Source organism: Schistocerca gregaria, chromosome 7 (assembly GCF_023897955.1).
Source record: "Schistocerca gregaria isolate iqSchGreg1 chromosome 7, iqSchGreg1.2, whole genome shotgun sequence".
Lineage (NCBI taxonomy): Eukaryota > Metazoa > Arthropoda > Insecta > Orthoptera > Acrididae > Schistocerca > Schistocerca gregaria.
In genome coordinates this window covers 308,081,415-308,105,196 of record NC_064926.1, presented here as the reverse complement: position 1 = coordinate 308,105,196, position 23,782 = coordinate 308,081,415, and the positions used below count along the sequence as shown (strand labels likewise).

General features: G+C 38.0%; 1 protein-coding gene across 3 annotated transcripts in view; it reads left to right on the top strand.

Moving 5' to 3' along the window:
- The window catches only part of LOC126281945 (m7GpppN-mRNA hydrolase-like), a 50,859-nt gene extending 27,408 nt beyond the window's left edge, over positions 1 to 23,451 (top strand). For all 3 annotated transcript variants that reach the window (XM_049981292.1, XM_049981294.1, XM_049981293.1), the window contains exon 6: positions 23,053 to 23,451. In XM_049981292.1, coding sequence (XP_049837249.1) covers positions 23,053 to 23,180 — 128 coding nt within the window. In that variant the 3' untranslated portion in view covers positions 23,181 to 23,451. The remainder of the gene's footprint in view (positions 1 to 23,052) is intronic.
- Positions 23,452 to 23,782: the final 331 nt, after the last annotated feature.

The following is a 23,782-nucleotide window of genomic DNA, read 5'->3' as shown; positions in this document are numbered from 1 at the left end:
TCAGTATCTCCGTGATGCTCTCAAATCAATTAAACAAAACTGTGACCATTTTACTGCTATTCTTTGTATATGTTCAATATCCACTGTTAGTCCTATCTGATACAGGTCCTACACACTTGAACAATATTCTAAAATGGCTCGCATGCGTGATTTGTAAGCAATTGCTTTTGTAGACTGATTGCACTTCCCCATTATTCTACCAATAAAAAAGTTTACCACCTGTTTAACCCATGATTGAAGCTATGTGATCATTCCATTTCGTATCCCTACAAAGTGTTACACCCAGGTACTTGCATGAGTAGGTCTATTCCAACAGTGACTCATTGATATTATAGCCATAGGATACTACATTTTTTTCATTTTGTAAAGTGCAGAATTTTACATTTATGAACATTTAAAGCAAGTTGTCCATCTCTGCACCCTGTTGAATTCTTATCAGGATCTGCCTGAATAATTATGCAGCTTCTCTCAGATAGTACATCATATCAGATAACTGCATAATCTGCAAAAAAAAGTCTGATTTTACTATTAATGTTGTCTGCTAGGTCATTAATGTATAACATGAACAGTAAGGGTCCCAATACACGTCTCTGGGGCACACCCAAAGTTACTTCTACATCTGACGATGACTCTCCATCCAAGATAACATGCTGTGTCCTCCCGACCAAAGAGTACTGAATCCAGTCACAAATTTCACGCGACACCCCATGTGATTGTACTTTTGACATTAGGTGTAGGTGCAGTACTGAGTCAAATTCTTTTCAGAAATCAAGAAACACTGTGTCTAGCTGGTTGTCATAGTCCAAAGCTTTCAGAATGTCATGTGAGAAATGTGGGACTTGGGGTTCACACGTTCCTCATGCTGGTTGGCATTGAGGAGGTCATTTTGTTCGAGATACCTCTTTGTGTTTGCGCTCAGAATATGTTCTAAGATTCCACAACAAATCAATGTCAAAGATATTGGACTGTAGTTTTGTGGATCACTTCTACTACCCTTCTTGTTGACTTGTGCCTTTTTCCAAGAGCTGGGCACCATTTTTTGTTCAATTGGATCTATGACAGATTATAGTGAGAAGAGGGACTGGCCCATCTGCAAATTCAGTATAGAGGCGGTATAGGATGAAGAAAAGATGGACAATTCTGTAATGTAGGTGTATGTTAAGTATAATTGGTAGTTTATTGTTTCTGTGTACACTGAATGACGAAAACTGGATGTATTAAAGCATGGTAGCTCGGTGATACGGCTGAGTAAAATCTCAAAATTCCAGCTGCATGAAGTTCTTACACATCCACAAGCTTTTGGGCGTGTGCTCCTCGGCCATTGTCAAGTGGTAACTGACTACTGTGGGGTTGCTGCCCACTTCCTTATATAGCTGTATTTCTGGCTGTGGTGTCACATATGCTCAGTCCATTGCCCCATGTTTCTGTCTTACATCAGCCATATTCACTGTATCCATTCGATGACTGGGTACAACACAGTGCTCAGCTACACACTGCTGCTGTTATGGATATTGGTATGCAGTACCCCAGATCTCTAGCAATACCTAATAATCTATTATATATATTTTCATTAAGACATGCTGTTGATAGCTTAAACTCTAACTTGCTTATCTAGTTGATTTCTTTTGGTCATTTGCACTATTTTTATTATAATGAAGTGGTCAGAGATAGTTGATGAGTAAATATATATAAACATTTTTGTGTCTTTATGGTTGTATGTTGGGTGTTTACAGCCTACTAATAACCAGAATTGCTTAAATATTAAACTTAGTAGTAATGATGAAAAATTAGTCTTTGAAACAACTTATGGTATTAACATTCATAAGTTGGAAGGGGGGATCTTTTGTGCTGTGCTACACGCACTGTTAGTTTTTAATTAATAAGTTTTCTGCGGGCTAGAAGGATTTGTTGCAAAGAAACTATTTCAGTTCAACTTCAGAATTTGCTTCATTACCTGTGATACATCCGCAAGTTTGTTTGCAGAGAACCACTTTCTAAGTTCACAAATTGAGGGGGCAATAAGAACTTAAAGAAATTAACATAATTTTGACGATTATAAATTCCATTTGCAATCTAGGTACAGTGTACAGGCGATATAATGTATATGGAGTTAGTTCATTACAAAAATTTATTTAGGTAAATATACTCCATTCGTTATAGTAATACTTTCAATAAGAGATCTTTAAAAATGTATCTTTGCATCAGGATACTACTTACCAATATTGGACCCTTATATACAGGCTTGTGAGTGCGAGAGACAGTTATTAGCACCTCTGATGTTGAAAAACTAGTTAACACTACATAATGTTGTCAAGACATCAGGACCTGGGGGAATTCCAGTTATATTTTATGTGAATATGGGGCAAAATTAGCTACTTTCATGCCTCATTTTTATTGAGAATCCCTTGTAGGGTGAATAGTTTCGTGTGCCTGGAAAACATGCCTGTCACTCACATCACAATTACAGTCCAACAGTGCTGACTTTTGTCTGTTTCAGGCTCATTCATCATATTCTGAGCTCAAATGTTATGATGTTCCTGGAGGAAAACAATCCTTCCCCAAAGAATCAATACAGATAAAGGAAAAACCACTTGTGTGAATCGCAGCTTGGTTCACTTATACGGATCTTGCACACAGTAGATGTATGTGAACAGGTAGAATCAGTCTCCCTCCGACACTATACCACAGGGTTGTACAGACTTGGTAGTAGCATGGGCCATGAATCCCACGCTGTGACTATATAAGTGCTGCAAGTTCAAAAGTAACTTGGCATAAGACAACTTATTGTTCCGAAGTGGGATTCCCTTGCCCCAGTGCTAGCTAGACTGGGCACAAAAGAATTCAATTCCACAATGTCCTACTCTCACCTTTATGTGAGGAAATGAAAGATGCGTGGTGGTTGTGGTGGTGGTGGTTCAAGAACAAACAGAGAGGGTTGGGCCGCCACCAGATCAATGGCAGGACACATGTGGCCCACGGATCATGTTCTATGCATCCCTGCTGCACCGTATAGTCAATTACTAACCAGGAGTGATCATATGAATTACCTTCTCAAACATGTGATTTGCTTGTGGAATATTTGTCTAGTAGAACTCAGTAAATTATTCTAGATAGGGACATGCTGCGCAAGGGACAAAAGTTACAAGTGTTTACACCAAGGACAGACTTCTAACAGTCTTGATATAAATAAATTTATTTTATTTTATATACGAGAACATATCATTGGGCAATCATAAGAAATTGCAAAAAGACATGTACAGAATATCCATTTGGTGCAGTGAATGGCTGCTCTCTTTAAATGTGAATAACTGTAAGTGAATACCTATAACAAACAGTAAGAACCTGGTAGCATGTGATTAAAAATTTAGTGGTAAATATCTTGAGCACATCATATAGTATTAGTACTTAGGGGTAGCACTAGGAAGCAGAATGAATTGGGTCAGTCACATAAACTCAGTATCAGTGAAAACAAATGGAAAACTTAATTAGCTGGTAGAGAGCTGAGAAAGTGCAATGCGCCTATAACAGACATTGCATACAAGACAGTAGTGTAACCAATTCTTGAACCTTACTCCAATGTTGGGAGTCCTCCTCAGGTAGGCATGACAACAGACACCAAACAAATCACTAGACACACTGTTGGTATTGTGATAGGTCGCTACAGTAAATTTAGAAAACTGTGTGACCATTGTGGTACGTCCATCATAAATTTCATGTAGGGTTCATGAGAATAAGATGGAAAAATTAGGATAAGTGCATAGGCATGTGGACAGGCATTTTTCCCTCACTCAATACGCTAACGGAATGGGGAAGAAAATTTTATATTGGTACAATATACCCTCCACTACGCACAGTACAGTGGCTTGTGAAGTATAAATGTAGAGATAAATGTAATTGCCAATGTTAAACATCTTTTTCCATACAAGAACAGCTGTCATTGTAGTTTAGAATTGCAAATTATACTCAGATGACTGGTTTTGAAACAATATATTTTATCAATTTGTAAATCAGTTTAGATTAACTTTTCTTCACTTTCCATAGTAGGAGCAAATATATTAAATTATAGTAATCTACAAAGTGAAACATACTATCGTACATTAGTAATAGCTTATTGCTAAGGATCTACACACATTAAATAAACACATATTAACATCTAAGTTAAATCAACTTGCTTCTGTGTGATGGTTAAGCGTCAACCAGTAGCCATAAAAATACAAAGACAAGGAAGCAGAGTTTAGAGATGCAGGAATGATGGAGTTTGTGACAGTTGTGCAGAAGTGGAGTGTGTTTGCATTTATGCAGAGCCCAGGACACTTCAGGTAGTTATTTGTCTTCCCATTTGTCGGCTTTTTCATCTTGCAGAAAGACTAGCTGTGTAAGCCACTTCTCCTGGAAAGAGCCCCCAGGTTTCACAACAATGTGTATCCCACAGAAGTGTCACTCAGCACAAGGGTTCCAACTCTAGAATGATGTGCCCTATATTTGAATATGTATTTGCCAAGATCTAATGATGATTTCTTATGTTATCAATAACTAGTGAAAACAATAAAATCCTACAAAAGTTATCAGAATACACGAGATTGATAAAATAAACTGATTATACGACCATAGCAGCATGGGGGACATCAAACTGAGCAAAATTTTCCAAATAACCGTAGGTCAGACCACCTTTGTAGAGCTGTGGGATAAGGCCACAGTCAGTCAGTGAAAAATGTGTGAAACTTGACCCAACTAATACAGGTTATGCCAAAGAGTCTAGATACTAATTACATTAGCTGAAGATTTTTGTTTCATATGCCAACTAGATCCATAGGTGCTGAAGAAAGTGAAAGAGTGTGTGATGAGGTAAAGGACATTATTAAAGTAGTAAAGAAAGATGAAAATTTAATTGCGATGGGTGACTTGCAATTTGATAGCATGAAAAGGAATAAAATGAGAGGTAATAGGTGAACACGGACCAGATGGAAAGGAGTGAAAGAGGAAGTTGACTGATTGAATTTTGAGGAGAGCATAATTTAATCATTGTTAACACTAGGTTTCAGAATCGTGAAAGAAGGTTGTGTATGTGGAAGAGATAGGAGACACTGGAAGGTTTCAGATTGGTAATGTAATGGTAAGACAGAAATTTAAAAACAAGATTTTAAACTGTGAGACATTTCCAGGTGCAGATGTGGTCTTTGACCATAATTTATTGGTTATGAACTGCAGATGAAAACTAAAGGAATTGTAGAAGGTAGGAAATTAAGATGGGACCTGGATAAATCGAAGGAACCAGAGCTTGATGAGATTGTCAGAGTGAGCTTTAATCAAATCTAGACTGAAATAGTGGAAAGGAATATGATAGTTGATGAAGGGATAACTTTGATAGATGAAATAGTTAAGGCAGCAGAGGATCAAATACACTCATGTTCGGGGGGGGGGGGGGGGGGGGGGGGGGAACAGAACAACTTGAACGACTAGAGGTTATGATGTTCATATTCACAGGACATTTACATTAATATGTTCTGCAGAAATGATCAGCATTTCAGTCACCTCGGTTGAGCATGCATCTGTTGCCTAGCAGGCACAGGGTCCGTCAAGGGCCCAGATAACTTGTTCCATGCATGACATCATTGATGCATATAAGGCACGACTGGCATCATATGGTATAGCTGCCCATGATTGTGGAGTTCATCTGTGGTAAGTGGCATTGGGTCACAGCAGTGCAGCCACCTTTTCACCATATTCCACACATTATTGATTGGTGACAGACAAGTCTGGTGATCTAGCGGGCTAGGACGGAAGGTTGACATCCTGTGACATCAAGAAGGAACGTGTTTGTGCAGCAATGTGTGGTCGTGCTGAAAAATGGCGTTTGGGGTGCTGTGCAGAAGCGGTATGGCTACAGGTTACAGGATCTCATTCACGTTTGTCAGACTCGTCACAGTGTCCTGGACACACACCAACTGCAATTTGTGGTTGTATCTGCTAGCACTCCACATCATAAGGCCTTGATTTGGCGCTGTATGTCATAAGTAAATGCAGCCACTATGATGCCCCTCCCCTTCTCTGCAGTGAACCAAAATGCAGCCATCATTTTCAAACAAACGGAACCTGGACTTGTCGGGCAACACTATGTGATGCCATTCCTGTCCCCAGTGACATTGTTCTATACAACATTGCTGTTTAGCATGTTTCTGCACATTCATCAAAGATATGCAGAGAAATGTACGACGCACACGTAACCCATGCAATAACAAACGGAAACAGATTGTCACTCTTGATAGTGTACAAAATGTTCCACTGTTGCAACAGAGCTGAGGAGGATTCAGAACTGTCCTGCATTGCCATTTGGATGAGGTGTCAATCCTCTTGGGGGTTCTTCTCAGTGGTGCGTCTGACCCATTTTGTCATGTTCTATGGCCTTACATGAACCATTCTGCATACACCCATTACACAGCAGCAATTTCCCAGATGGATGCATCGCATTCTCTCATGCCAGTAATGCACCCTCTTTTGTAGATGGTGTTGCGGCACGATATCAATGTCAACCTCTAACCCACAGGCCTGCATACTTCAGATGCTAATCATATCTGCAGAACATACTAATTTACACATCCTGTGAATATGAATGCTTTATCTCTTGTTGTTCAATGTGTTCTGTTTTTTCTGAACATGGGTGTAGGTAGAAAGAGAAAGCGAAGTAGAAATGCTAGATAATGCAGGAGATATTAAATTTATCTGTTGAAAGAAAAGACAAAATGTTGCAGATGAAGCAGGTGGAAGGAAATACATAGATCTAAATTATGATATTGTCAGAATGTATAAAATGCTAAGCAGGAACGGACGAAAGACAAATACCTGGCTGCAGAAGAGACCTGTGGAGAAAAGAGAAGCAGCTATATGATTATCAAGATATAAGATGGCAACCCAGTACTAAGCAAAGAAGAAGGGAATGCTGAAAGATGGAAGGAATATACAGAGATTCTATATAAGAATGAACATGAGGACAACATAACGGAAAGAGAAGAGGTAGGTGAGTATGAGTTGGGAGACATGTTACTGTAAGAAGAATTTGACAGAGCACTGAAAGAGTTGAAACAAGGCACTTAGAGTAGACAACATTCCCTCAGAATTGTTGAGATCCTTGGGAGTACAAGCTATGACAATATCATTCCACCTGGTGTGCAAGATATATGAGACGGAGGAATTAATCTTGGCAGCTGCTGACAAGTGTAAATACTACCAAACCATCAGTTTAATAAGTTATGGTTGCAAAATATTGACACATTCATTTCTACACTAAAGTGGAAAAACAAACTTCAGGAAGATCGGTATAGAATCCAGTGAAATATAGAACATAAGAGGCAGTGTCAACTCTATGCCTTGTCTTAGAAAATAGGTTGAAGAAAGGCAGACATACATTAGAGAATTTGTAGAAGTAGATAAAGCTTTTGACAGTGTTGACTGTGAAATCTCGGTTCCCTTAAATAATAGAAAATAGGTTGAAGAAAGGCAGACATACATTAGAGAATTTGTAGAATTAGATAAAGCTTTTGACAGTGTTGACTGTGAAATCTCCGTTCCCTTAAATAACATAACACCCCCCCCCCCCCCCCGAAAAAAAACCAAACATGTGAAATATTTCACACTAATTTGAGTTTTTGATAGCGCCCTTCTACTAAGGCCAACATTAATGTGGAACATGATATTTTCAGCAGGGAAGGCAAGTTTAGAAATGAATAAGCCTGTTTATACTTGTCTTCAAAAGAAGACAGCAGTAGATTAGTATTGTTGTCTAGTAGAATTCAAAAGCTTCATTAGTTTAAATGATAAAATGGCTTTTATCCCCTTGGACAGTCTTAAGTTCCTGTTTGTTTATGCTTGGAGCCGACAGTCATGGTATTGAGTACACACTGTACTGTGCACAGCATCTTGTGCAGTGGAGCACAGCAATCACAGCAGCAGCTTAGTTAAACAAAATCACTCTACTAGACACACCCAGACAAATTTCCACACACTCATTTCTGATTGGCTGTCATTTTGCAGCTGTAGATCCACAGTGGTGCATTTCCAGCCATTGGTTATTTGGAAAATTTTGCTCAATATATGTCCATTACACTGCTCTGACTTTATTATTGGAATGCTTTCCTCCATTCTGTACGTCATAGTGCTCTGATAGAGGACAGTAGCAAGAACACACATCCAGGGTTTCCAGTGTCCTAGAAAATGGGGTATGAAAAAGGCAGAGTACTCAATTTTCTTATGGGCAGAGGCATTTGCTTGCCTTCAGTTTTCCGCAGTGCAGCAAGGTGCTCATCATTCAGCTTTGGATCAATGCTGTGTGACCACCCGCCACTGGTGGTTCTGCATCCGCACCCCCTTCGCTTTGCTTGGACCAAAGCAACGGCCAGCCAGCGTGACCTGGCTGTAGCTGGCTGATCCTAGTGTAACTGTATGAAAGTTTGCACACTTGTCGCTGCAATGTGGCCATGCTTTCGTGGTTTGTTGCTGTGCTAACGTTTTGTGCATTTGTGACTCAATGTGACCTGCAAGAAGCTGGTATAGGTTTAATTTACATCTATTCAGAGGTAAGTATTGCTTCATTTCCTGACACAAAGTGATGACAAAGATGTGTCTGTTTAGGGGCTTTGCAGCCTATTCATATCCATTTACTTTGAACAAAGGATACTAGGGTGTGATAGGTTTGCATACAATATGTTGTTTTAGATGTGTGCTGAAAAATTACTATTGTAGGTGCCTGCAGCTATTGATCTGATTGTTGCTGTATAATGACTATCATCATGGAACTTTAATGGCAGGTGTAAAATAGTGACATTATAATACTAACAAGCAAGCATTGGTCTTTTGGTGTTCACTGGTTAGTTAAGCTACAGTTAAGCTAACACATTTCGTGGGGATGATGTAATGCAGGTGACCAGTGGGAACTGTAGGATTAGTTGGCTGGGGCAGAAGAGGCGACTCTTTGTGTCATTTCTCTGCTCATTGATTGAAGATTCCAAAGCTGCTATGGGTCTTCGTTGCCATAAACTTACTTTCAATTACATACATACAAGGAAATATTAATTGCCCTCTCCTCCTCCTAGTCTTCAAGGGATGTAGATGACTGGATGTTAAACAGTACAAAGTGCAATCTTTCCAGATTTTCTTATTGCACCCCTAATAATAACGAATATTTTTCCTCTCTTAATTTTCATCTACATCTAGTCATTGTGTATATGTATTATATGCCCAAATCTTTCAAAATATTGTTCGGACCTTATTCCATACAAAATTATTGTTAAGAGGAACATTTTCAATCTGCTCACTACAAGAGGGTGTTTAATTCTCCTGGAAAATTGCTTAATTAAAAGTAATAAATAATTGATAATTATACTACAGGGTGATTTCATCTCAAATCATACATGTCATGTCAACTCATTGTCATGAATTTCTCTGGAAAAAACATGTATTAAACCTCTTTATCATAAGTGTTAAGGGGACCACACCGTGGTTAAAGTAAAAAAAATGGATTTTTGGTTTTCATCATATTTCGATAGATTAAATTTTTATTTAAGTACGCTGAAAAGGATTTTGCTGAAAAAATTTTTTTTGAGCATTTAAAGAGCATTTTCCTACCACCTGTGTTTATGTGCCAAGCCCACTTTTCTGTCACCCACTTTTCTGCATATATTTTAGATCTTTATATCCCCTACATTGGTATACTTTTGTCTCTGCTGTTTGTAAAGAACACACTTTCAAACATGCGGTTAGTTTTGTTCAAGAGTGATTTTGAGTAGTTGTTATACTTTGGTTTGCAGTGCTTGTTTACGTGTGTTTTGTTGTGTTTATTGAAGATGACGAAATGTAAAGGCATTTTCAAGAAACAACAATTTAGAGGAAAGAAGTTTAGAAAGCTTTCTGTACAAGAGGTTATGTCGCCTGGCAACGATGTTTCTAATTGTAATTCTTCAACAAGTGCATCATCAAAGAAGCTCTCACCATTTCAGGAGAGTTACAATGAATTCCTGTAAGTGACAATGGGTGCAGTAACATTATTATAAATTTGAGAATATTATCAGGTTTAATTTCTAAATTTGTACAATGTAGACAGTGTGGTGAGTCACAGAGTGTGAAAATATGTGAGAGTGCCAGTGGCAGAAAAGGCCTAGAAATTGCTTTGGATTTAATTTGCACTAAATGCTCAGCTGTGATTTCATTTATGAGTTCTTCAAAATGCAAATGGCCCTTATGAAATTAATACTAGATTAGTTTATGCCGTACGATCCATTGGAAAGGGCATGGCTGCAGGGAGAACATTTTGTTCAGTGATGAACTTACATCAACCACCAAATAAATTTGAAAAACTGACTGCAATATTAGAGAGAGCTGTATGTGAGGTTAGTGAGGAAAGCATAAAACTGACTGCTATGGAATATTCCCCCGTTAGGAAGTTGACAAAAAAATATTTTCTGCAGAAAAAACTAAATATTTTTTGTTAATAAATTTAAAAAATGTATTTCTTAAAAACTATAAAATTGATAAAGTAGATTTTAGTATAGTTGACTATATTAGTGTCATGTAACATACAGTAAAAAAGGTCCTGCATGAAATACTTTTTTCAGAAATGAGTCAAATACTTGCCTAAATTAACATGGTTTGGATAGGCAGAGTGTGGTCCCCTTCAGAAATAAAGTATTTTTATTTTATCTTAATTTTGTAAATGGTATGGCCCTTTGAAAAATCTATATTTTGTAAATAACTCTTAAAACAGTAGAAAATAAAAAATATATATAATTAATAAACCAAAAGTACTGGAAAAATTGCAGATTTTCGCGTTAAAGCTCCCTCTTAGTGTGTTGAAATTTAGTTGACACCTGCACATTCACACTTATGGGCTTCCTTTATCTTACAAATTTAAGATGAAAATATGATATGTAAGTTAATTTTTCCACATTTATTATTATTATTCAGAAAGTCATGGAACACGATCTTTTCTGTCATATTACCAAAGATACTACTGATGTAATTATAAGCAGTATCGTCTCTGCTCCAGCTAGCTATATTACATAAATATTTATTACTAAAAATGGAAAAAATTGCATTTTTACAAGTTTTTATGCATTATTTACTTGAAAACTCCCATCAGAAAACTTTTGAAAATTACACAAAATATTGTTTGGTTAATATGTTAGTCGTCAGTGCAAATACAGTGGGCAATACTTTTCTGTGTAAAATGTTAAAAAAATTTCAACATTCTACATTTTCTCATCACTGAATTTCTAGTGTAAAATATGCAGGTTGGCAACTCTGTTTCCGGCAGTCTTCTGTTTATAACAGAGTGAGAACTTGCACATTAACCATTCTGCATCCAGTTTTGTGTTTGGTTTGAACTTCTTGTTAGGTACAATGTCAGTGAGGAAATACAGGATTGAAAAAGTGAGGTGTGTGGACTATGAAAAAAAGACAAGAAGGTGGTGTTTAAGAAAGGTGAAAAACACTTCACAGTTGTTGGAAATATGCCAGAGGTATTGCAGAAATTATTTGATCCTCAAGTAACGGTATTAGCATCACGACCACTGTGTAGGTATTGCTGCATCACTACAAGAAGAAATTTAGTGACAATCCAACTGGACGATCGCCATCACCCAAGTGTGAAACTGAAGAAGAAAGTTGCTGCACCATATAGCGGAGATGCTGAGTCACAGATAGGCACATTCCCTACATTCCATCCTGGATTTTTCATTGTTTGAAACTGAAGGAGAATGTTTATATTCCTGGATGTGAAGTTGTTGACACATTGAGTGTTAGCATTTCTGCCTAGCTCCTACTATATCGCCCCTTAAATGTCCAGGAAATGTAAGAAGCATGAGAAGAAAACAGAATGTAAAAACAAAACTGGAAGAAATTGAAACAAGTTTTACACAAGCAACATCTTCAAAACTTTATCATGTGTATAATGTAGATGCATGTGGTGCGGAACTTGAAAATAGTGACATGTGCATGAAATGCGATGTATGGTTTTTAAAACCTAAATACAGCTATCTCAGCAGTCACCTACATTGAGAAGGTACAGTTGCTGACACTGATACCAGGTAGCCACTCTAAGCAGCAGATATGGAAATACATACTCACTTCCTCAAATTATTTGATTTCAAAAGCTTGTAAAATAAAGAATGAGAAAGGTATTTGGGCACGCCCAGATTCTTACTGTGGGCATCCGTTGCAAGATGATACACTTACTGTTGCTTTGGATTGTTCAAATGCGTGTGAAATCTTATGTTACCTAAGTGATGACAAAGATTACAGCAGGAAAAGTCCTAACCAAGCCGATGCTATAGCGAAAATGGTAAAAAGATATATGACAAAATCATTAAGAGAAACATATCTCATAATGAAAAATGAGAAACCAAATTTAAAAATTGTATACCTTATGGCCAAAATGGGTAAAATGTCAGCCAGTGAAGGAAGTATGCACATGTATTTATTGCACTAATTTGAAACTTGTTTGTTTTACCATAAGCATTGTCACAAGAAAGAAGTACATAGAGATGGACCTGACACCTTTGGTATGTGTCAAGAGCCACAAGATAAATGTTGGTTGCAGGAGTGTGCAATGTATCCTTGGTGCTCAAGTGATCACTGTTGAAGTATTACACCTTCAGGATACTGACAGTGACATAACCTATGCATTGTGGGAGAGAGGAGAGTTGGTGAAGAAGACAGTAGAGCCATAGAATTTTGTTATAGAGGTTAGGCATTGGGCCTTGAAAGGACTGCTCACCATCATAACCAGTGGATTCAGAGACAGGCCGTAGCACATATAAAGTCAGCCACATCCCAGAATACCAACACATTAGTTCTTGATTTCAACTTTGCTGAAAACTGATCTGTTCCTTTGCGAAACATAATTCAAAGGTATCACTGGCACACATCTCAAATATCAACATTAACATGTGTCGTTCGCTTCCTTGGAACATCACATGATTCTGCTATTCTCAGTGATGATCTCATCCGTCAGCTTGATAATTGATGTGAAAGAGTCTAGAGGCCATTCATTTTGTAGACACATGTATGTGACTGATGGTGCAGCATCTCAATTTTAAAAACTGCTTTCAGTTTTATGAGCTTGTCAACACTGTAGTACAGGAATTAAGACAAAAAAATTTGATATTTTCAGTAACGAATCATGGGAAAAGTGCTTGTGATTGGGTAAGTGGTCTCTGAATACATCTTGCATGAAGATATAATCTCCAGCATGAAGCTGTTGATGCTCTAAGAAGATGCTAATAGATTTGTACACACTATACCTACATTAGTAGCAAACATGAAACTCTTAATTCCAAATGAAAGTACATTAAGGGAATTTTGTTTAAAAAAGAGAGAAGAGTGGTCTGTTATAAAGCCTGTGGGACGAATTCAATCAAGTCACTACTGGGTTGCATCCCGCAGTGGCACATACTTTGCAAGAACGGTTCTCCACAAAATGCAGCCTGTTACTGTGTGTGAAATGCACAGACAACAATGTACACTAGAAGACTTTGCAGTGAGTCACCTCATTTCTTGTGTGTTTGACAATCAGTGGTGGGTGGGACAGACAATAAGTATGTCTCATGTGCTGCAAGATATAACCATCTCCTTTGTGACACCTCAAAGCCCTGCTAATGGTTTCAAATGGCCATCAACAAAAGATAAGTGTGTAGTTCCTATTTCCCAAGCACTGCTCTTGTTTGGTCATTCTACTCCATGTGCAGATTCAGCTCTGCTGCATGAGTTCAGTGAGAAGCAGATGAAGAAAACAGTGCAGTGTTGGTTATTACATTGTGGACAGTTTTAATTCATGGAAAGCCGTGAAGTAATAAAATCATGACAAAAGACAATAATAATTTGTGACTAATACCATAAAAAGAAAAATGGGTATAAATATTCTATATCCAATTTTTGTTATAAAACGTTTTTGAAGAAAACTATGAATCATTTTCCCACTTACTTATAATGTTGTAAAGTAATTATTTTGATTCAGAAATACCAGTTTTACATGACATTTACTTAAAATCAGTGATCAATTTAAATATTTAAGTGTCCATGATTTTTTTGACCTTGAGAGTAGAGCTAGGTCTACCTAAAAAATTTCTCACATTTTGTATATACAAGTATTGCCCACTCTGATTGCACATTCCCTAAGTACAATGGCCATCTAATGGACCAAACTTTTTAGAACATTTAGGATGGGGGTTTTGGAGAAAATTTCTAAATAACCAAAATTTCCAGATTCTCTCATCTTTAAGTACAAATATTTTGGTAGTTTAAGAATTTCATGTATTAATGTCATAGCTGACAGTTAGCAGTCCATCAACTCGATCATTTCATATTTTCAAAACATAATTTTGAAATACGCTGAAAGTTACAAATTTTCGTAGTTCACTTTCCCAAAAAGAAAAATAGCTCTCATAGCATTGGGAACAAATTATTTGATGAGGATAAGTTCAGATTTCTATCACTTTTTTGTTTCTTTATTGTTGTTGTGGTCTTCAGTCCTGAGACTGGTTTGATGCAGTTCTCCATGCTACTCTATCCTGTGCAAGCTTCTTCATCTCCCAGTACCTACAGCACCCTACATCCTTCTGAATCTGCTTAGTGTAGTCATCTCTTGGTCTCCCTCTACGATTTTTAGCCTCCACGCTGCCCTCCAATACGAAATTGGTGATCCCTTGATGCCTCAGAACATGTCCTACCAACCGATCCCTTCTTCTGGTCAAGTTGTGCCACAAACTTCTCCCCAATCCGATTCAATACTTCCTCATTAGTTATGTGATCTACCCATCTAATCTTCAGCATTCTTCTGTAGCACCACATTTTGAAAGCTTCTATTCTCTTCTTGTCCAAACTATTTATCGTCCATGATTCACTTACATACATGGCTACACTCCATACAAATACTTTCAGAAATGACTTCCTGACACTTAAATCTATACTCGATGTTAACAAATTTCTCTTCTTCAGAAACGCTTTCCTTGCCATTGCCAGTCTACATTTTATATCCTCTCTACATCAACCATCATCAGTTATTTTGCTCCCCAAATAGCAAAACTCCTTTACTACTTTAAGTGTCTCATTTCCTAATCTAATTCCCTCAGCATCACCTGACTTAATTCGACTACATTCCATTATCCTCGTTTTGGTTTTGTTGATGTTCATCTTATATCCTCCTTTCAAGACACTATCCATTCTGCTCAACTACTCTTCCAAGTCCTTTGCTGTTTCTGACAGAATTACGATGTCATCAGCGAACCTCAACATTTTTTCTTCTTCTCCATGGATTTTAATACCTACTCCAAATTTTTCTTTTGTTTCCTTCACTGCTTGCTCAATATACAGATTGAATAACATCGGGGAGAGACCACAACCCTGTCTCACTCCCTTCCCAACCACTGCTTTCCTTTCATGTCCCTCAACTCTTATAACTGCATTCTGGTTCCTGTACAAATTGTAAATAGCCTTTCGCTCCCTGTATTTTACCCCTGCTACCTTCAGAATTTGAAAGAGAGTATTCCAATCAACATTGTCAAAAGCTTTCTCTAAGTTTACAATTGCTAGAAACGTAGGTTTGCCCTTCCTTAATCTAGCTTCTAAGGTCAGTCGTAGGGACAGTATTGCCTCACGTGTTCCAACATTTCTACGGAATCCAAACTGATCTTCCCCGAGGTCTGCATCTACCATTTCTTCCATTCGTCTGTAAAGAATTCGCGTTAGTATTTTGCAGCTGTGTCTTATTAAACTGATAGTACGGTAATTTTCACATCTGTCAGCACCTGCTTTCTTTGGGATTGGAATTATTATATTCTTCTTGAAGTCTGAGGGTATTTTGCCTGTCTCATACATCTTGCTCACCAGATGGTAGAGTTTTGTCAGGACTGGCTCTCCCAGGCCTGTCAGTAGTTCCAGTGGAATGTTGTCTACTCTGGGGGCCTTGTTTCGACTCAGGTCTTTCCGTGCTCTATCAAACTCTTCACGCAGTATCGTATCTCCCATTTCATCTTCATCTACATCCTCTTCCATTTCCATAATATTGTCCTCAAGTACATCGCCCTTGTATAGACCTTCTATATACTCCTTCCACCTTTCTGCTTTCTCTTCTTTGCTTAGAACTGGGTTTCCATCTGAGCCCTTGATGTTCATACAAGTTGTTCTCTTATCTCCAAAGGTGTCTTTAATTTTCCTGTAGGCAGTATCTACCTTACCCCTAGTGAGAAAAGCCTCTACGTCCTTACATTTGTCCTCTAGCCATCCCTGCTTAGCCATTTTGCACTTCCTGTCGATCTCAGTTTTGAGACGTCTGTATTCCTTTTTGCCTGCTTCATTTACTGCATTTTTATATTTTCTCCTTTCATCAATTAAATTCAATATTTCTTATGTTACCCAAGGATTTCTACTAGCCCTCATCTTTTTACCTTCTTGATCCAAATGCTGCCTTCACTACTTCATCCCTCAAAGCTACCCATGCTTCGTATTTCTTTCCCTCATTCCTGTATATTGTTCCCTTATGCTCTCCCTGAAACTCTGTACAACCTTTGGTTCTTTTAGTTTATCCAGGTCCCATCTCCTTAAATTCCCACCTTTTTGCAGTTTCTTTAGTTTTAATCTACAGGTCACAACCAATAGATTGTGGTCAGAGTCCAAATCTGCTCCTGGAAATGTCCTACAATTTAAAACCTGGTTCCTAAATCTCTGTCTTACCATTATATAATCTATCTGATACCTTTTAGTATCTCCAGGCTTCTTCCATGTATACAGCCTTTGCTTATCTCCCTTTTCCTACTACCAAATTCCAGTCACCCATGACTATTAAATTTTCGTCACCCTTCACTATCTGAATAATTTCTTTTATTAGATCATACATTTCTTCAATTTCTTCGTCATCTGCAGAGCTAGTTGGCATATAAACTTGTACTACTGTAGTAGGTGTGGGCTTCGTATCTATCTTGGCCACAATAATGTGTTCACTATGCTGTTTGTAGTAGCTTACCTGCATTCCTATTTTCCTATTCATTATTAAACCTACTCCTGCATTACCCCTATTTGATTTTGTGTTTATAACCCTGTAGTCACCTGACCAAAAAGTCTTGTTCCTCCTGCCACCAAACTTCACTAATTCCCACTATATCTAACTTTAACCTATCCATTCCCTTTTTAAATTTTCTAACCTACCTGCCCGATAAGGGATCTGACGTTCCACGCTCCGATTCGTAGAATGCCAGTTTTCTTTCTCCTGATAACGACATCCTCTTGAGTAGTCCCCGCCCGGAGATCCGAATGGGGGACTATTTTACCTCCGGAATATTTTACCCAAGAGGACGCCATCATCATTTAATCATACAGTAAAGCTGCATGCCCTCGGGAAAAATTACGGCCGTAGTTTCCCCTTGCTTTCAGCCATTCACAGTACCAGCACAGCAAGGCCGTTTTGGTTATTATATTTCTTTATTATAATTATTCAATTTTGCCTTTCATTATGACATTTTCACAAATACTCTCATTTAGAGGCATATGTAGCATTTTAACAAATCATCAGAAATTCAGAATATTGTAGTTTTGCTGAGGCCATGTGGAATTTCAACATATATTTTTTCCAGCGAACTTGAATTAGTGATGTGGCACGTTCCTGCTTGACCTGTATGATTTGAGATGAAATTGCCCTACAGTACATTATAGTGAATTTAAACTGAATAAATCAGTAGTTTTGGAAACCTTGATACATGTCATCAGAAAGCTAGGATACAAACTTCACAGTAACACGTTTTAATTTTCAGGAAACTAGTGAACTTAATAGGTAATCAGTATAGAAGTTCAGATACACTCAAAATTACTGCTGCCTATGTGCCATTATACTGTTTAATTTACAAATTTACTATTATACTTCTGTTGTCCCAGTTTTTCTGAACTGACTGTCACGATTCATTAATCAGTGAAGTTAGTAAGCAAAATTTTGCATAATTTATCATAATTTGAAGTATGGCAACTGCACTTGCAAGTAGATAATTTTCAGCATAGACACACAAAATAGTTCTGTAAGCTACGTTACTTTGTTAAGTAACTACCTCATGTGTAAACCATGTTATTGCCAGAACATATAGCTTACTATTTGAGTAAACTTCACCTTAGCAATTTTATAAATGAATGTACAGGGTGTATCAAAAAGAATGTCGCAGACTTACACGACTGAAAGACACAATAATAGAAGCGCAAGTATCCAGTAAGTATGTGCTCTAAAATGCATACCTTAACAGCTATGAGCTCCTGTTAATCTTTGGTACTTTAGAACACAGCTCTTCTAATGAACAAGTGTTCATAACTTTTAAGGTATGCATTTTAGAGCACATGTTTAATGGACATTTTTTTCTTGTTTTGGTCCATTCTACCACTTCCAAAAATATGGAAAGCAAAGAGCTTGCAGTGGAAGAGATTTGTTACACAATACTTAAAATCAAGAATGTCTCACAGGTCTTAATATATGCATTTTAGAGCCCATGTTTACTGACATTTGTGCTTCTATGATCATGTACTTTCAACCATGCAAGTTTGCACCATCCTTTTTGATACACCATGTACATTTTCCAGAATCATACACTACCATTATGCCTCAGCTGGTCCCATGTTAATGTCTATGCATCGAATCTGCCTGTCCCAATCATGTAGTCGGGTCAAAGCTTAAGAAGTACTCATTTAACATTTTTACAATATTATGAAGTGGATAGACTGCTACTCACCATAAAAATGACATGTTGAGTTGCAGACAGGCATGACAAAAAGACTGTTACATATAAGTTTTTGGCCAAAGCCTTCTTCAGAAAAGAAAAACACACACATTAATACAAGGAAGCAAACCTCATGTATACATGACCACTATCTCGGGCCATTCTGGCCAGAGCGGCTGGGTATAGTGGTCATGTGTGTGTGTGTGTGTGTGTGGTGTGCTTGCTTGTGTGAATGTGTGTGTGATTTTCTTTTGTTAAGAATGCTCTGGCCAAAAACCTATATGTAGCAGTTTTTTTGTTGTGCCTGTCAGCAACTCATCATGTCACCTTCATAGTGAGTAGCAATTTATCCTTTTCGGAATATTGTTGATATTACAATGTGGTCTTTCAGTTAACATTTTCTGTGATAATTCATGCTCATGCAGTCTGCAACACACATTAGTGAAACATGTGTTATTTTCTTTGGTTGTTATGAGCATAGACTGTGTTTACAATACTGTACTTTGTAAACTTTTTGTTTTGTGCCACACCAACAGTTTGAGGTGACTAGTAATGAGTTCAACTGCCCTTTTGTATAAACTGTGAACTATGACGTAAGTTTCAGTAAGTTTTGTCACTGATAGTGTCACTGGATGGTTGATGTAGCATGGTTCTTTTGATGTGTGAATAGAAGTTGTAGAAGACTAGTCATTGTCCAACACACCAGTTTAAAGTTTATAGACATGAGGCCAAGTGAAACTAAAAAACAGGGATGTTGTGCCCATTATTCTATAATATAATTCAGTACCCAAAAATGTTTCAGTTTGAGATAATAAACTTATACCCTACCAAGAAGAACAAGAAGATGAGGCCCAAACCAGTTTCATAACGTTACAGATGGGGTGGTTATTGCTAATAGGAAAGTAAGTAGCCCAGGTCTTGAATTTTTTGGTGGCTTATCACCGTCGTGAAGTCTTCTATACATCTTACTGTATCGCTTAGGATGATCTTGTGTAATGCATATGTTAACTCAGAACTCGCTCAACCCGTGCTGGACTGTGGATTCAAACTTTTGGTGGATCGTAGAACACAGCCCAGTGCAATTGCATACTCGTAGCTCTGGTAGTGCTACTTGTTGCTTGTGGACAAAATTAATCATCAACTCCAACAATGAAAAGGACAATCCTGATGATGCTCTTGACATGCAAGATGCACAAGGAAAAAAGGGTCAATTTCAATGATGAGAAATGCTATTTCCAATTAGTCTTTATTTTTAGTCCACTGTGGTACAGGCAGGGACTGTCATTCAGTCATAATTTGTCCTAGTAACCAGCTTTTTATCCAGAGGTAGTCATGTGGGGTGCCTATTGCAGAAATATCTGGATGGCAGCCAATGATGCTAGATTGTATGCAGAGGAATGCTAAGATGAACGTTTGTGTCTGTTGACTGCTGTGAGACACCAGTCTTCTCGAGACGTTGGCAGCCTTGTTATGTTGCAAGACAGTGACATAGCCTCAAAAGTATGGATTATAAAATGAATTACATCATTGTGTTCTGACTGAGGTTATTTTTCACTTAACAGTTGGAGAATAATGTTGCAGCCTGTGACATTGTCACACTTGGGTTTGATGAGAATTTGAATAGGTTGGCGGAAACCAGCAGATTGACCTGGTTGTATGTTACTCTGGTAATGTTTTGGGCCAGGTTTCAAGCTGGTATCCCACTTCAGTGTTTATGGGAAAATCATGATAGTCAGGGCTCAGCATGATGAAAGTAGAAAAAGTTTAAAGAAGAAACAGGAGCAGGTAAGAGTGAAACTGGAAAGTATGTGAAGGAAGTAGAAAGGGTAAAAAAAGGGACAAGAGAAGATAAAACTGAAACACAAGATCACTATTGGAATTTCTACGATACAGAGTGTGAGTCTTGGAATGCCAAGATGCTGAGAGCTCACCTTGCCCTTTTTTTTTTTTTTTTTTGCTGCTCGAGTTGAGCCTTTTTTGGCTATATTCCACTTAGATGGCTCCTTATCTCCTTTCCTTTATACTTGGCTCCAGTTCATAGTCAGAATTAATGAAAAACCTTGTCAAACCAAAGGTTTCTGAGAAGCAGACTATCTTCAAAATAGATCTAAGTGACACCACAGATCTGTTGTGAACTGAGAAAGTGGGCTATGGGTATGGAACCAAACAAGCTATGGCTCAGTGTGGTGTATCAGAGGAGGATCTAGGATCTCTCGGTGTTCCAGAATGAATGCCATACATTTGTTAAGAATATGATATCCACAATTCTGTATAAATCACCCCTGCCATATTGCTTTATAAAGGGCATGTGTTGAAATCCAAAAGTGCAGTTAATGCTGACCTGAAGAAAACGGGTAGGCATTGGCATTGGCATTGGCATGTTTTCTGCTTTAAGTCGCTTTGGTGGTCATAACAGGGTGACCAGACATCACGTTTTTAATAGGACTGCCCTTTTTTTGTCCTGTTTCCCTTTGTCCCATGAAATATTTTCTTAACCAGCAGTACCCTTATCTTTTTGTGTGTGTGCGCCTTTATTTATTTTTGCTTTTTTTCCAATTTAGCATCATAGACATGTTATGTTATGTTATGTTATGTTAATCGGGGACCTAGAAACAACGGAGATGCTCTATCCCGCCACAGCCACAGTGGTTCGCAACCCCATGATGAGTATTGCAGTCCACTTCGCCCCTCTGCCACCCCACACCAAACCCAGGAAGTGGTTAACACAAACTGTCCGAAATGCATATGGTAGATGCAGAGAACCAGTAGCAGAGAAAGGGCCAGTTTGAGAAGGCCTTAAATAAAATGAGAGAAAGAGGGCTGAGCAGAAAAAGAAAGCTACAAAGTAAGAAAATGAAACTTAAGGAAAGTTCTGAGAAAGAGGTTTCTCAGGTAGAAGGTGTTCTATAACTACACAGTATTTGTTTGTGACTTCATGTAATGTTCATGTATGTGCCCTTACCAAACTAGACTGTTACTATTCATTCTATAATTGTTTTATTCTAATTTTATTTGAATTTTATTCTTAGGTCCCTTTGTAAACAGTGTAATTATTTTCTGAAGTAGATAATGCTCTTAGTTTTTATGTCAGTGTGATTGTTCCTGATGGAACTGTTTTATTAATAATGTTCACTTCCTTTGCTTATTGTCTCATTTGCGCTTTTCCTGTAATTTTTTGTTCATATTACTTTGAAACTTAATTCTATTGTCAGATGTGGTATGTTTATTTATTTATTTTAGAATCTCTTGACGCACTGATGTCCCATTCAAGGCATCAGCCAGTAGTATAATTGAGCAGCCATTGTCAGATTATGAATTATAGTTACACAGTTTAACAACTACTCAAATGCAGAGACACTGAGCTAATGACAGGTACAAACTACCAGAATGTGGAGATGTTGAGTCAATGACAGGTACATAAATAACACTGAAAATTGTTAGCTTTCAGACAAATTATCTTTTGAGCTAAAGCACACATGCGTGCGCTCTCTCTCTCTCTCTCTCTCTCTCTCTCTCTCTCTCTCTCTCACACACACACACACACACACACACACACACACACACAGAGAGAGAGAGAGAGAGAGAGAGAGAGAGAGAGAGAGAGAGAGAGAGAGAGAGACTGTACAGCCACATTGTATCAGGTGAATACACAATACCTGGACTGCAGTTCTGCAGCTTGACTGGGGTGAGAGGTTGTGTTGGGTGGAACAGGAAGACGGAGAAAGGGGGCAGTGAGCAGGAGGTAGTACTGGGAAAGGGTGGCTGACGGCTCAGAGGGAGGCAGCAGGTACAGTGGATAGGAATGTAACATGAGCAGTGGTACAGGTGAGTTCATGGCAGTGCATGATTATGTGTCAGAGTAGATTGAAAAGGGAGTGGCAGAACATGGAAGGGGGGAGGGGCTGTGAGAAGAGGTTGTGAGGAATATGTGTGAAGTTTTTGAGTCCTGGGGGCAGGTGGGAGTGGAACAAGGGTGAGGGGCTAGCATAGATGAAGACCAGGAGAATTATGGGAACAGAGGATGTGTAGCAAGGGTAACTCTCATCTACGTACATCAGAAAAGCTGTTGTTGTAGGAGGGGGGGGGGGGCTGTCAGTTGCAACGAGAGACCAGGTGGAGCATGTTACTTGGTATCCCCACCCTCCCTCATTCAGTATTGATTTACTTAACAGCAAGTACATTTTTTTCTCAGTATCATTGTTTGTGTGTGGGATAATATCAATATAAGAAACATTTATTTTAGTAAATGGATTAGTTATATTATCCATTACAGGTGTTGAAAATTTGTGAATGAGAATACCTTTGCTTTACGTTTCAGATGATGAGAAAAATTCTGGTAAGCTTGTAGTAAACTCTGGAATTGGAAGCACGACTGATAAATGGGGATCACCTTCATGGGCAAACTTCCGGTTCAACTATGAGGCAATTATGAAATGTTTTGACTAATGAAAGGAATCGCTAGATTTCTCCGTACAAACTTAAAAGGAAACTATATTGTTTGTATATTCTCATTCTGGTACCTCTGTGTGAGAGGATATCTCAGGGTGACAGATATGCACCGCTGTGTCCCTTTCACAAAGGGACTTGTAAATAGGTGTGGATCCTGTAAATTGCACTTTTACAGTTAGAAACGCTTTAATTTTTAAGAGATATTTGGATGATCTCTGTGTTACTCTGTATCTGTTGTAATTTTGTTAATAAAACATTGCCGTTAGTACTGGTACATATTTTTGATATATGCCCTGCTCCCATTAGCGGCGGTACACGAATTTGTACATTTTACTCTGAGAAGTTTGATTGTTACTGGATTTTAAGTTTTTCTTGCCAACTTATATCAAGAACTTACTGCAAATATACATCTGTTCATCAGTTTTCATGGACCATATGATTCATTTTGTGTATCTTTATCCAGATTGAGAAGCCAGAAAATTAGATCTTCAATTAACATAAAAATTCTTTTGGTATTGTGATTAACACGATGAACACATAACTTTCTACATTCTGAAAAACACCATATGCTGTGTAATGAAGGATACAGCACCTGATTT